This window comes from Benincasa hispida, chromosome 9 (genome assembly GCF_009727055.1).
Source record: "Benincasa hispida cultivar B227 chromosome 9, ASM972705v1, whole genome shotgun sequence".
Taxonomy (NCBI): Eukaryota; Viridiplantae; Streptophyta; class Magnoliopsida; order Cucurbitales; family Cucurbitaceae; genus Benincasa; species Benincasa hispida.
In genome coordinates this window covers 42605306-42621140 of record NC_052357.1, presented here as the reverse complement: position 1 = coordinate 42621140, position 15835 = coordinate 42605306, and the positions used below count along the sequence as shown (strand labels likewise).

The 15835-nt window shown below is 31.0% G+C and overlaps 1 protein-coding gene across 2 annotated transcripts; it reads left to right on the top strand.

Moving 5' to 3' along the window:
- Positions 1–2614: 2614 nt before the first annotated feature.
- Positions 2615–5345, top strand: LOC120086623 (protein SENSITIVE TO PROTON RHIZOTOXICITY 1). 2 transcript variants are annotated; one of them, XM_039043361.1, is made up of 2 exons: positions 2615–2831; positions 3583–5345. In XM_039043361.1, the coding sequence occupies exon 2, from the start codon at positions 3659–3661 to the stop codon at positions 5192–5194; it is 1536 nt and encodes a 511-aa protein (XP_038899289.1). In that variant the 5' UTR covers positions 2615–2831; positions 3583–3658; the 3' UTR covers positions 5195–5345. The 2 variants fall into 2 exon arrangements, with proteins under 2 accessions (XP_038899289.1, XP_038899288.1); XM_039043360.1 differs by having other exon boundaries at positions 2616–2831; positions 3610–5345.
- The last annotated feature ends 10490 nt before the right edge of the window (positions 5346–15835 follow it).

Genomic DNA, 15835 nt, shown 5'->3' with positions numbered 1-15835 from the left:
ATCTCAATCCCGAGTGATTTATGAACTCATACTCATGAGGGTCGTTCTTTGATTTCTATGGGTGAGAGTGGCCTTAGTTACCGACTCAATATGCCAACTATTTTGGGGAGATACCGAGTGAGGAGCTGGGAACATAGCTTCACAAGATGGAGTTCACTCCTTCCCGAATTTAGGGAAAGTAGGTTGTTCCTTTAAGTGCCGACTCTAGAACTTGAACAATGAGGTCTCACCATCTCACTGGCTTAAGATGGACTTTTTTTATGGTCGGACCATAAACAGAATTGTTCATTAAATGAACAATTCTGTTTATGGTCCGACCATAAACAGAATTGTTCATTAGAGGATCAGTGATACTTAAGGTATAAGAGATAATTATAGGAGTAAAACGATAATTTGATCTAGTTGTAATTACGAACAATCTGTGAAGGATTGACTTACATAAAATAGTTAAATTAATGGGCACATAAATGTACTATTTATAAGAGTGCAACTATAGGTCTTTAGTGGAGTATCCCAAGTTAATGAATGATGATTAATTTATTAAAAAGTTTAATTAATTAATCATATATTATTGGAGCTTATAACTGTAGGTCCATTAGGTCCTTCTACTAGCTCACAAACGGGTTTAAACAAGGATTTAAGTGTTGAAAATTTGAAATATTCAAATTATGGTTTAAGAAAATTTATTGCATATGATACAACTAATTTAATGTATATAGATACATTATAATATAAAGTTAATTTGAATTAAATTCAAATATTAATTAATATGAATTAGATTTATATTGAAACTATGGGTTAAAATTAATATAAATGATATTTATATTAATAGTATAGGTTATGAGAGATATGTATATTAGATTATGATTCAAATATACATTAAATTAAATATAAGATATTAAAATATATTAATTAAATCTAATTAATAATTAATTTAATTATTTTTTATTAATTTAGTTAATTTAATTTAATTAATTAATTAACTCCCTTGTAGTTACAAGGGAGTGGAGTAGTGGGAGTGAAGAGGGAGTTTTCTCCTCTCACGTAATTCTCATCTGTGACCGTCTCCCATAGATATAAAAAGGGGATCACAGGAGGAAAGACTAGATCATTTATCTGATTAATGAGATTCTCTTAAAATATATATATAATAGATAAAAGTTTCTCGTGATTTATCTCCTTCCCTTAAAAACACAGAAAACTCCCACAAGCTTCCTTGTTCAAAAGAGTGCAAGGTGACACCTACTAGTAAGAAAAGAGTGCAAGGTGACACCTAGTAAAAATACATCTCCTAATAGTTTGTTATTTCTTTGAACCTTGTCATTACGCACATGATTTTCATCATCAACTAATCTTATTTTAACACAAAATTGGTATCAACATAAATAGGAAGTTCCATATATAAGAATAAAGTTGATAATGTTTTTACAAAGATACTAAATACAAGGAAACTATCGAATTTCCCCAAAGAGACAAATACAAGCAAACTAATAACCAACCTTCATAAATTTTTTACAAAGAAACTAAATACATCAAGGTATTGCTACGAGTAACTATATTACAACAAGTTTTTTCACTAATCAAACGTCAATCACTTGCTTGGTAGCTTTACCACTTCAGAGGATTCGTGCAAGACCTAGTAAAAACACAAGATTAAACCTTAATTCAACATTGTGAATCAGTCTCAAACTACAACAGAGAGTTCCCAAGTGTTGTAGTACAGTTCCCAAGAGTTATAAAGTAAGTTCACCATTTAGAAAGAGTTTGAATTGATCTAAAGTGAAACTTCAGCATAAAAAACTAACGAAGTAGTTTAAAACCTTAATTCAAGCCCTCTAAATCAATCCCAAAGTAGCACCGAAAACACGATTCAACTGCCAACAAAAATACTAATAGCAACATATGTAAATAACTCTTAAAGCAAGTATACAATTTCACATATTGGAAAAATTCAAAGCCATATATATGGGCGCACACACACGTCCCCTAAAGTTTAAATATTGTATTTTAATCACTCAGCTTCCAAATATTTTGTTTCAGTTTAAAAATTCTGCATATAAAATTATTTTAATCCCTACTATGATAATACTCTAATTATTTAACATAAATCCGAACATGTTTTGCAACATTAACCTTAACTTAAACTACTTTTTGTTAACCCATCAGACATTTATATGGATGAATCGAGAAAAACAAACCACATCAACATAAAAGCATACCTAATCCTTATTGTTATTATTATTTAGAAAACTTAGCATATTATAATTATTAAGTTCCTGGAAGGCCCTATGCAAGAATGCAGTTCATGGCTAGTACTCAAGAGTGAACCTTCCCCAGTCCAAATTCCCTTTCCATTATTTTAATACTCCTTCACTTTCTGTTTGTCTTGAAAACAATCCCTCCATTTGATTAATCCTCAAGGTCAAAAGGTATACACATTCATCCACTCCAATGAAGAAGAAGAATCATCCAACTTTGATGGGTCCCATTCCCCCCTCCCCCTCTTTCTTGTCTTCTTCCTCCTTCTTCCTCTAATCCCCTGTTTCCACTTTCATCAAACCCCCCATCAATCCACGGCTCTCATTTCTCCAACCCCATTTGACGGCTCTGATTCATGGGGTTGACCGATCTCCCAAGCCCCACCTCAGCCATTCCCTTTTGGAAGCTGAGACTCGAGAAAGTCTTCACAGGCTGCTCCTCTTCTTCCTCTTAAATTACAGACCCACTTCACTTTCTTTCTCTCTCTCTCTCTCTCTCTCTCTCTCTCTCTCTAGGATTTGGAGCAGCCATCGATGAGGTGATTGATTGAATTTGAATCGTGAATCGAATCGGTAAATTTCTTTTCGAATTAGCCCTGTTTGGATTCGGTTTTCTTGATTTTGTTTATGTGTGTTCTTTGTTTTTTTTTCCTGTTCATTGAGTTGGATTCTGTTTGCTGCAATTTTGGGATTTATGGTTATTATTGGAACAAGGGTTTGATTCTTTTTTCACATTAATCTGGAATTTAGGATTTGTGTTGTGGATTTAGATTTGTAAGTGGAGTATGTAAAAATCAATAGAATGAAATGGATTATTGGAGGACTCTGTAAGGATGATGACTCAACTTAGGGATTTTACTTTCAGAACTTGACTTTCCTTCTGAATACTTCATTCTTTTTCTGTTTGATCAATGAGCATGAACTCTTATGTGATCTAAATACTCTTTTGTGGTTGGGAAATTGGATCTTAAGGGAATTAATTTTGGCAAATCTAATAGATTTGGCCTTGTTTCTTTGGTTTCTTGAGTTGATCATGATTTTGTTTTTGGTTTTCTGCCCTTAAAAATTAAGTTATCATAACTATTTGTTGCTTAGATTTCAGCTTTTTAAATACCCTTTTGAAATATTAATGATATGTTAATTTTTTTTCTAAAGCTACTTTTCACATTTCAATATTTGGTTAACATTTTAGAAGCTGTACTCAATTAGATTAGAAAACAAAGAATTTTTATTTTTGTAAATAAATCATCAGTTTTAGAAACTGAAAACTGTAAATGAAAAACTTTATCAACTGGAATGAACTAAAATTTTCTTCATTTTACAGAGTTTGAGAGTTTGTAACTTGTTGCAGATCCAAATCAAACAGTACTGAATCTTTGTAGTAGAGAAAAGTCTTAAAGATGGAACCTGAAGATAGTTTGTGTAGCTCTGAAGTTTGGACAAAATCTTCTTTTCCTAATAATAATGTTCAGCAACCAGCACAAAAATGGGCAGATGCGTCCATTTTAGACTATGCTATGGAACAACCTTTCCAAAAATTTGAAGAACGGACCGAATCGAAGGCCTCACAAAGCTGTAACCCGAATCAACAAATTGAAATCCTAGATAAAGATAGTAATCAGATAAATGCAGCACTTCTAGCCAGTAAAATTCAAGATTGGGACCCGAGAGCCATGCTAAATAATCTTTCTTTCCTTGAGCAGAAGATTCATCAGCTTCAGGAACTCGTGCATTTGATCGTTGGTCGGAGGAGCCAAGTCTTCGGGAGGCCAGATGAACTCATAGTTCAGCAACAGCAGCTGATAACTGCAGATCTAACTTCAATTATTGTTCAGTTAATCTCAACGGCAGGTAGTCTGCTTCCATCTGTAAAGCATAACTTGTCTGCTGCTGTTCCTCCAGTCGGGCAGCTGGAGCAGCTCGACAGGGTTCTTTTCGCGTCTGGACCCGGGATTAATAATGGTGTTCAGTCACAGCATGGTGATGGAACCAAACTCCCCGAACTTCCAACACAAGTGGACGGAATTAGCAAGTGTGGGAAGGAACAGAACATGACCATTGAAGAACAGGAATCAAAGGATGAAGAAGATGCAGATGAAAACGAGAACCTACCACCCGGTTCATATGAAATATTGCAGCTGGAAAAAGAAGAGATCCTAGCACCTCACACCCACTTCTGTGCAATATGTGGAAAAGGGTTCAAGAGAGATGCAAATTTACGAATGCACATGAGGGGTCATGGTGATGAGTATAAAACCGCAGCTGCCCTTGCTAAGCCACACAAAGAACTGGGTTCCGAGAGCATGCTAATTAAGAGATATTCCTGCCCCTTCACTGGCTGCAAGCGGAACAAGGATCATAAGAAGTTTCAGCCTTTAAAAACTATTCTGTGTGTTAAAAACCATTACAAGAGAACTCACTGTGACAAAAGCTTCACTTGCAGCAAATGCAACTCTAAGAAATTCTCAGTAATTGCTGATCTCAAAACTCATGAGAAGCATTGTGGGAAAGATAAGTGGCTTTGTTCTTGTGGGACTACTTTCTCTAGGAAAGACAAGCTCTTTGGACACATTGCTCTCTTCCAAGGCCACACTCCTGCAATTCCTCTCGACGAGTCGAAGGGAGCAGGCATGTCCTGTGATCGAGGAGAACACTATGAAACAATGAACAAGCTTGGGAGCATAAATTTCAGTTTTGGGTCGGTTGCTTCGGGAGGAAGCTCAGTTGAAACCATGGCAGATGCAAAAGGTGGTGTTGATGATCCTCTTAGTTATTTCTCGCCTCTGAACTTCGATTCGTGTAATTTTGGTGGTTTTCACGAGTTTCCTCGACCGCCATTCGAGAACACAGACAATGCATTTTCGTTCCTTATCCCAGCATCTAGCAATTACACCCAAAAATCTGGTGCAGAATTAAGCTCTAATAACCTTGAATGAATGATGTTTCCTTTCCTTAGTCCTCCTGGTTTTCTGTAAAATTGCAATATGATGTACTTTTGTAAGTTCAGTTCCTATATGAATTGTTTTTACTAACTACTTGTGGCTCCATTATTTTCAACCTGCCATAATAGGAAATACTTGTCAAAAATGTTCATTCTAATTGTTATTGTTATTATTATTATTATTATTTACCTTTTTTTCAATCTTTAAATTCCATTTGAATTACTATTGATGATGATGATATATTTTTGAAAAAATTACACTTTTGATTTCTAAGTTTGAAGTTTGTTCTAAATTCCCTTGATTTCAAAATTGAATCAAGTCTCACATTTCCTAAATGGTCCATTTTGGACCCTCAATTAATAGAGACCATGTATTTGAAAAAACAAAATTTTAAATTTTAAATTAAAACAATAATTTTTAAATTTTTTTAAAAAGAAATATAATAAATGACCCTTCAGGCCATTTATTTGACCTTTTGAAGATGTGGAATACCCACTTTGTCCTTAGTTTTAAATAAAATACTTCTCACTTCTGTTTTAGGGATATTTATCTGGAGAGTTAAATTGTTTGTATTTGAGATGCTGAGTTTAGTTGGTAATGACTGTTTATGTTTGGGGTGCTGAGTTGAATTGAGTAGAAAGTCTATGTTTCATATGCAGTTAAGTTGAATTGCATTGAGATATCGTAGATTTTCTAAATGAGATTGATTTTGTCTTGGANTTTTTTTTTTTTTTTTTTTTTTTGCGCTATTGTTGATTTTAATTTTCAACTATACACATTTTCCTAACTTTTTTAAGACAAACAAAAAACTTCCATTTTTTTTCATTCTTAAAACATAATAAATTCTCTATTAAATATTCATGTACTAAACCCAAAATTTTGAATTCAATTTTTGAACACTCAATTACACAACATAATTTTTCTCCATTTCTTAACACAAAATTTTGAGTTTCTTAGAGCATGTTTAGTAGAGAATCCAGATTTTGTTTATGTTTTCAGATTCACTGAGTTCAGAAAAAATGTGTTTGGCATACAACCTGAATTCTGTTTTTGAATTCCATGATCCAAATAATATAAATTCTGAAAACAATATTTTTATATTTTCTTTGTATTTAGATTTTGAATTTCGATTTTAAAATACAGAATTATATTAAATAAAGATATAAAATATTTAGAAATATAATATATCATGTTATAAACTCAATTCATTTTCTAAAAAATATAATATGCATTATGTAATGTATTATAAATTATATATTATTACAAAATAATAGTTATATAATGTTTTTAACATAAATCATATTCATAAATAAATTAATATCAATGTATTGTCAGATAAATATTAGTAGGTAACTACAACTAGTTTTATGATTTATAAATATACAATATCAAACACATTTTAAACAATTGTTTAAATAAGAATCTAATTTCTAAATTTGCTACCAAACACATATCTGAAAACATGAAATACAACTCTGTTTCTATTGAATCCCTTGTTTTCAAATTTCTATTTCCAAATTTTCTAAGAAACTGGCCCTTATATTACCAAAACATCACATACCAAATGTAATCTAAATTTTGAACTATATGAAGCCATTTAAAAGTAAAGTTGCTTTAACATTTGGTTCAATATATAAGCTTGATTGGAAAGAACACGAAAAAGTATAAAAATAAATGATTATTTAACTAAAATAGAGTCATATTGACAAAGATATGACCAATACAAAATTATCATTCATGCAGAAAAATGGTGCGATTACTGACATCGAGCATGCGATCACTGAACTTTCACTTTGCAATTTTGTTTTGCTCATGTACCCGTCGATACAACTTCTTTTAAACTAAATGACTTTGTTTTCATACATTTTTCGTATTTTTTCCAATAATACTTATATATTGAGAAAAAATTGAATGTAACTTTACTTTGAAATGGCTTTACAATGTTTAAACTTAGATCATTTTTGGTATATGATGTTTAGTAATATAAGAAACCCAAAAACTGAGGAAGAAGTGAGAAGAGTTTCATATAAAATTGAGGGCGAAGTGGGTATTTCATGCCTTCAAAAGGTCAAAAAAAATCATGTTTTAGAAAAAGAGGTCAATCACATAGAAGTTTTTGGGTTTTGGGTTAGTTTGGGCAATTCTCCCTTCACCTTGCTTTCTAAAAAATTGAATTTGATATTTCCTTTAAGTGTTGGAGTTTCTCGACAAATGAGTTACTTATCGAGTATTTTATACTCATTCTCCCCTCCTCCTCCACCAATCCCCTCTCTTCTCTCATTCCTTGCAATACTCTCCCCAATTAATATAGTTTTGTAAAATTCCTTTTTTTTTTTGTCAAAGGTGTAAAGATTTATGATTGACTTGGTTTCGTATTTGGCCAATTTTAGTAAACTTCCTTGATTTTCAATTTTTATTACTTTGTATTTATAGCTCCATAAAATCCATTTCTTAAACCCAATAAATTGTACTAGTTGAATATATTTTATGACCTTAAGCGGGTGTTTGGCCCATGAGTTTGGAATTATGGGGGTTTGCCTTTCGAAGCCAAGCCTATGTTTGGGCCATTAGAATAAAATTTTCAGGGTTAAGAAATCAAGCCCGTGATTTTGGAATATATTTTTTAATAATGTCATGGGTTTAAGAAAATTTTCCCTTCATCACATACCTCTTATCAATGATCACCCATGACTATCGACAACAACAATCAACTAATTTTCATGATCAATCGTTGGCGATCAACCGTCACGATCGAATGCCTTAACCATCGTGACCGACTGTCATGACCGTCAATGACCAACCTTTTTGACAATCGGCAACCAACTGTTGTGACCAACCATTGTGATCGTTGGCAACTGATCGTCATGACTATAGCGATTCACCTTTGTGACTGTCGACGATCGACTGACCATCGCAACCATTGTGATCATCACGACTCTTGTCAATCGACTGACATGACCGTCATCAATCAACCATTGTGATCGTCTTTATGTTGAGTTGTATGTCTTAAAACTCGAAGTTTGTAAAGTTAGACATTTTCTATTATCAATAAAGATGTTATTGACATTTATTCGATAAAGTTGTTATTGAATATGTAAATTGCACTTACAAAAACTAAATTCAATAAACTAAAATCCATGGTTAATACATGAATATTTGAACTTTATGTGGCGATATAAAGATGGATCAAGTTCGAATAAATAGCCAAAGCAATCTATAGTATATGAATAAGGTTGGGTGCATAACACTATCAGATGCGACCCACTCTGTAGTTGTTACAATTTATTATAAAGTGCTACAAACGAAATGATCTTGATTCGTTCATGTAGTGACATGAGAAGCAAGGGCATCCTATACAATGAGTTTGCATAAGATCAAACCTAGAAAAAAGTCACTCTTACTTTATAACGTTGATTAGTGTTTAACACTGACTGTTTCAAATCGATGACCTAAGTAACTTGACCTTAATCTTGAGCTAACTATGAACTTCTGTTTATTTGAGATTATCTTTTGATTTGTATAGGTGAAGGTTGGATCAATAGCGTTGGCTCAATAAGCCTCTCATTTCAGGGGTGTGATCGGGTAGATAGCTGGGATATAGAATGCAAGATGGAATTCACACCTACCCGATTTAGGGATAGTAGAAAGGATGTTCTCTTAAGTACTGAATCCAGGTCTTTAACAAAGGGTCACACCCTCTCATTGGCCCGAGAGGGACTCGATTTAATGATTGGATCGCAAACCAATTGTTCATTAGAGGATCAGTGGGACTTAAGGAGCAAGATATAATTTCGGGGATAAAACAACATTTAACACAATCGATATTACGAACAATCTGTGAATGGTCGACTTACTGATTATGTTAAATGAAGTGGATAGAAATATATCTACAGTAAGGAGAGTACAACTACTGAGCTATAGTGGTATATCTCAATAGTTAACAAATATTTATTAATTCAGTTTAAAGAGTTTAGCCAATTAATCTCAATTCGTTGGAACTCATGATCTGGAGGTTCATAAGGTCCCTCTACTAGCTCGTAAAACTTGACACCTTGGATTAGTATATTGAGTAAATTTGAAGTGTTCAAATTCATTTTGGGAATTCAATTTGAAGTGTTCAAATTTTAAATTAGGGTTTGAATTTGAAATGTTCAAATTCAATTTAGGGTTTGGATAATTATATTCGATATAATTAACGTTTAATTTTATTGAAATTAAACGTAGTTCGAGAGTTTAGAATATTTAAATGTTAATTTAAATATCGATTACATGAACAGAATTTATGTTTGAATTAGGTGTTTTATTAATTTAATATTTGATATTAAATTATTTTTAATTAATTAATTAAATATATTTAATTATTTATTTAAAAAACAAACTAATTTTCAATTTTCAAAATTCAATTTCAAGAATTGAATTTTTCATTATTAATTTTGAATTAATTGAAAATTAAAAAACAATAGTGGAATTGTCTAATATTTGATGTTGGTTAGTTGTTCTTTCCACATTTGAACGCCTATCCCACTCAATATAGTTTGATTGAAGTGTCAATCAGCAATATTGGGTTAGTGCCTGCATGTAATACTTGTTTAAAAGTTTCAGTTTTGAATTGAAGAAGGTGAGGGATGCTGAACTTGAAGGAGATTCTGCAAAAATTGGTTTATGCTTTACCTTTCTTCAAAACCCTCCTTTCCCCTTACTCAATTTCTATCAATCTAGAGTTCCACCACTCAAATCCAAATTGGAGAATAGTAGAGAAGACACTCTCGTGGTCAACTATCGATTTGAAGTTCAAATTCATGGAGAACAACTTAGATTTGGTGAAAATCTTCAAAAGTATAAGTTCTTGAAACCCTCTTTTCTGAAATTCTGATTTAGTATGCTTTTGAAACTCAAATTAAAAAGAATTTGAGTGCTTATTGATTCTGATTGCTTCCGCTGAATACTTGTACATTCCATCACTTTGACTGATGCATGTCTACCTGCGATAGTGGACAATTGGCTTCAACAACTTTTTCCCGCTCCATTTCCCCTTTGTCCTCCCTTTTTCCCTTGGATTTTTCATTCTTTTTCCCTTTTCTGTTTTCACAAAAATAAAAAAATAAAGACAATCTCCCTTTTCAAGGATCTTCCTCAGTGGAGCATGGTGTTGATTATGCTAGTCGTAAATTGTCGAATTATCTTCGTTATCTGCCACCCACTGTCGGTTACTAAGATCACCGATCACTACCTACCTACCATCGTTGCTCACCCATTGGCAGGCACCAACAATTACTTTTTCCTTTACTCCTTCCTCCTTCTTTTTCGTTCAATTTCTCATTCCCTTCTCATTCTTCTTCATTTTCTCACAAAAAAAATAAATAGTAATTGACGGATGGATTAAGAATGCTATTAAAAACAAACCTAAAAGATAAATTCATTTCATGACTACAAGAAAAAGAGGTAATTTAGGGATTTAAAGTAAAACTAACATATTATAAATGTGTTAATATACTACTTTGCTATCAAAAGATAAATTTGTTATTTAAAAGGAGATACATTAGAAATTTAAAGCCAAATTGATATTGTTATAAGTTTGTTTTAAAAACTAATTTCAAAACTATTAATTCTTTTCTAAATACAAATAAAATAACCAAATCATTGTCATTTCTATATTATTTTCGTGGAAATATATCAAATGAATTAATGTAAGAGTACAAAAGAAAAAAACTAATATAAATTAATGAAAAATTAAGTTCTTACTCAAATTATTATAAAAATTGTTCCATGATATATTAGAAGTTATATAATTCACAAAAACAACTAGTAAAAAATAAGGAAAAAAAACTATGTTTGTCCTCTAAACATAGACATTTGTGATTCTCAAGCTCCAGAACCCTCTCAAATAAGCTCTCAAACATTTAATTTCTAGGCTTATGATTTCAAACTTGTACCCCAAATGCCTCCGAACTAGTTTATTTATAGGGAATCGAGCATAAGGTGTATTTCAAAGCGTTTAGAGCAAATTGATATGAAAATGGAGTAAACATGAGTTTATACGGGCAATCGAAGTCGAAGATGACAAAAAGACCAAAATACTTATGTGCAGAGTGCACCCCCCAATGCTTTGTTTGACGCTCCACGATACTTGAAGACAAGAGGCAAGTGTTATGACACTGTTTTAAAGCATCACGACGTTCTCGAGATGACGAACTAGCAAAGCGTTGAGCAACGCTGCAAGCATCACAATTTTGTCTTAAGAGCACCATGACACTCTCATGATTCTATAAATGCATTCTTTTGGTTTTAGGTCAGATGTGTAGAGTTTTAGAGCCGGCTTAGTTTTGGATTTGGCCGATTAGGGTTAGCCTCCAAATTTTAATATGGCGTCGGGGATGGAGGTTTTTATTTTTTATTAGGCCTGTCACACCAATTTATTAGAGGTTGGTTGGGCCTAACTTTAACTTTTTTTTTATATTGTCCTAAAAATAAAAATTTATATGCCAATTAAGTTATGTTCGCCTTGACATTTTATTTATTAACTTAAGAATATTTTGGTAACATATATAAAATGTTTGATAAATCCATAAAATTTTATGATTAATGAATAAGTTTATATTAGACATTATATGATTCTGATCCAAAACCAAGTATATTTAGCACAATTTCTAAACGATAAAAGTAACACACTGGTGTAGTATTTGTCACAAAACTATGATGCTTAAGTTGTAATGGCATATTTATAAGGAAGTAAACCTTGGGTTTTCTCTATTCCTTTCTAGGATAGAATTGACGTCTAAAGCCAAAGTGGGCACCTTTCACTAGTTGAACTTTTAAGGTCTGACTCTTGTTTGTTCCAATTTTAGATAGTATTTTGTTTTTTCGTCTCGATCTTACCATTTGTGCCATTTTTTCTTTTTTAAGGTATCAATGTGGTGTCATTTTCTTTTAGGTTTATTCCTTTGATCCAAAATTACCGCAATAAGTTTAACTTATATAATTAAAAAGAGCTTTCTACACATATAGTGTAAATAAATAGGTCAATTTCACAATTTCTACTTTTTACATGAATACTTAATGGCTATTATTTTACACAAAAGTTTGACGCAATTTATTTTTTAGCCTTCTGTGTCTTTTACCTTTTTTTAATATATATTAATAATGATGATGATGATACCAAAAGAAGCATGTAAAGGAAGTTTCTTGTGATTATGAGCTTTCCAAATCGGTTTTCTTTTCAAAACCAACACATGTAACTTGTAAGAAAATTTTCTTAAAAAATTTGAAAATTGTTGCCCTCATAAATGAAAGCAAGAATCAGCAAGAAGCTTTCGAAGGAGAAAACAAGGTATGCTTGATATATAAAGCACTGAATATTTGAATTTTCTAGAAATAAATCAAGGTATATTTGATAAGTGCATGAATAAGATTATTTATATAATATATCATCTTATATATCAAACAATATATATGCGATATATATTTATATATTTCAGTATATTTGTAAACACACCCAAAAATTAACCATGATGTATGCAATGTATATTTACATTTTTCGGTATATTATTAGTATATCTTGTTGGGTTGTATGTCCTAAAACTCGTAGTTTGTAAAATTAAACATATTTTATTTACAATAAAAAAAAAGTTATTGAGATTTTGTTCAATAAAATTGTTTTTGAATATGTAAATTACACTAAATCCAATAAACTAAGATTCATAGTTATTACATGAGTAATTGGACTTTATGTAGAGACATAAGAATTGATCAAGTTTGAGTAGATAGTCAAAACGGTTTATAGTATACGGATAAGGTTGGGTACCTTATTCTTGAGACAAGTATGCGGCCCACTTTGTATTTAGTACAAACGATGTGATCCTGAATCATTCATGTGAAGACATGCGAGTGAAGGCATCCTATGCAAAAAGTTTGTATAAGACCAGACCAAGAAATAAAGTCACTCTTATTTTATAACGTTGTTTACTATTTAAGACTGACTATTTCAAAGCGATGACCTAGGTAACATGACCTTAATCCTAAGCTAACTATAAACCCCTTTTTTTTTCGGGATTATCCTTAGATTTGCATGGGTGAGGGTTGACTCAACAGTGTCGGCTCAATAAACCTCTCATTTTAGGGTTAAGACCAAGTAGATAGCAAGGGACATAGGGTGCAAGACATAATACACTCTTACTGGCTTTTAGGGGTAGTAGAGATGTTATTCCCTTAAATACTGACTCCAGGTTTTGAACAAGGGATCCTACCCTCTCGATGGCCTGAGAGAGACTCGGTTTAGTGATTAGATCACAAATCAATTGTTCATTAGAGGATCAGTGGGACTTAAGAAGCAAGATGTAATCTTAGGGGTAAAACAACTTTTGACCCAGCCGTTATTACGAACAACCTGTGAAAGGTTGACTTACTGATTATGGTTATATTGAGCAGACAGAAGTATATCTACAGTCAGAAGAGTGCAGCTACAGGCTTTAGTGAAATGACCCGGTAGTTAACAAATGTTGATTAATTCGGTTTAAAGAGTTTAACCAATTAATCTCGGATCGTTGGAGTTCATGATCTATAGGTTCATTAGGTCCCTTACTAGCTCACAAACGGAACAAACCTTAGAATAGTGTGATGAATGAATTTGAAACGTTCAAATTCGAATTAAGGGAATCGATAATTATATAAGATATAATTACACATTTAATTATCGAATTAAACGAAATTGGAGAATTTGATCATATTTATATTTGATTTAAATATTAATTACATGAATAGGGATTCATGAATAATTTAATATTGGATATTGAATTATTTTAATTAATTAAATTATTTAATTAATTAATTAAATTANTAATTTTATTTAAAACTGAAAGTTTGAATTTTATGAAAATTTAAATAAATTTTTTAATTTAAATTTTGATAATTTAAAATTAAAATTTGAAAATTGATTTTTTAAATGAAATTTGAATAAAATTTGATTTTAAATCAATTTTTCCATATAGTGGGTTTATCCCACTTTGAACACACAAATTCCACTTCAATTTTGAGCTATTTGGTGTCAATCCACCATGCAATCAAATTGCATGAGATATGTGAACAAATACTCACTCCAATTATTGAGAGAAGGACCATGCACTTTGAAATTTTCTAAGTTTTTGGTTGAACTTCTTCATCATTTGAACACTAAAAGTTATCTTTCCTCTAAACTCCCTTAAATTCAGCTCAGGTTGGATTCTCCCACCCAATTTAAGGTCTTAGAGAATAGTAAAAAAGATCTAGTGGTGGTCTACAAGCATTTAGAGTGAAGATCAAGCTGAATTCGAAGATTAAAGAGTTTTTCAAAGGTATATCATCAAAAACCTATTTTTAATTTATGAACTTGCATGTTTCTATGTTTCTATGCTAAAATTGATGTAATTAGAGTGATTAAGATCCTAATTTCTTCCGCATGTTGAATGTCAACACCAACATATTCAACATATATTTGAGGTCTCGATAGCGAGTGATCGATTTTCAGCTAGGAATATAGAAGAAAATAAATGAAATCTCCTAGAATGAAGGAAACATTAATTTGAAATATTCTACATTAAATGAATATTAACCGAAATCAATAAATAACAAAAACAAAGTCAAAATTCAAAAATGATTTAATAAAGAAAGAATTAAATATTTTGAAATTTATTGATAAGAGATAATTTAATTAATGATATTTCAAAAAAATAAAATCCTTATATAATTATTAATAAATTAAGAAATGATATACTTTTTATTTTAAAATATTACAAAATTAAAGTACGTGAGAGAATATCAAAAAGTTAAATATGTCCCAAAATATTGTTAAAATCTAGTTATGGAATATTACTAAATTTTTAGACCTTTGAGAAATATTAGTTATATGTATATTTCAAAGTGTTTAACTAATTTCCTAAATTCTAGTACACATACCATGCCAATTGAGTCATGATCATTTTGACAAATTTTATTCTTTTTGAAGAAGTTTTTGTTTGAAGTTGTCATCGAAATGAACAAAATAATTGTTTTCAAATATAAGAAAATGAGTCAATTTAGCAAAATGTCACTATCTATCGTTTTATAGATAGTGATATTTTGTTATATTTGAAAATATTTTCAATAATTTTGTCATTTAAAATAATTACCTATGTATTAGATTTAAAAATTTGTCACTTACGAGGCAATAATATTTTAATTACGTCTTTCTCAGCACTTATTTTAATTTTAATATATTATTCTCATTTTTAAATTATAAACAAGAAAAAGGTAAAGAAAAAAGAAGTAAAAAAACTCAAAGTTAGTTTACTTTTCTCCCCTTTAAATTTACATACGATACCAGTGATTTTAAAAGGGTCAAATTCGTGTTGGGCATTTTTAAATATAAAAAATGTGCTAAACTATTGACACATATAGTAAAATTTATCAAATTTATCAAATGGGCTAATCTTGTTTTTGCTATATACGTAGATAATTTCATATTTTTTTCATTTATAATAACTTTTCCTCAATTTTTCATGTTAAAAATCATTCTGAAACACACATTTATCATTCAAAGTCAATTTAAAATGTTTGACTTTGTACTTTTAAGTACAAATTTTTATATTACCAAAATTGATTTTGAACAAAAATGACAAAAGTGAT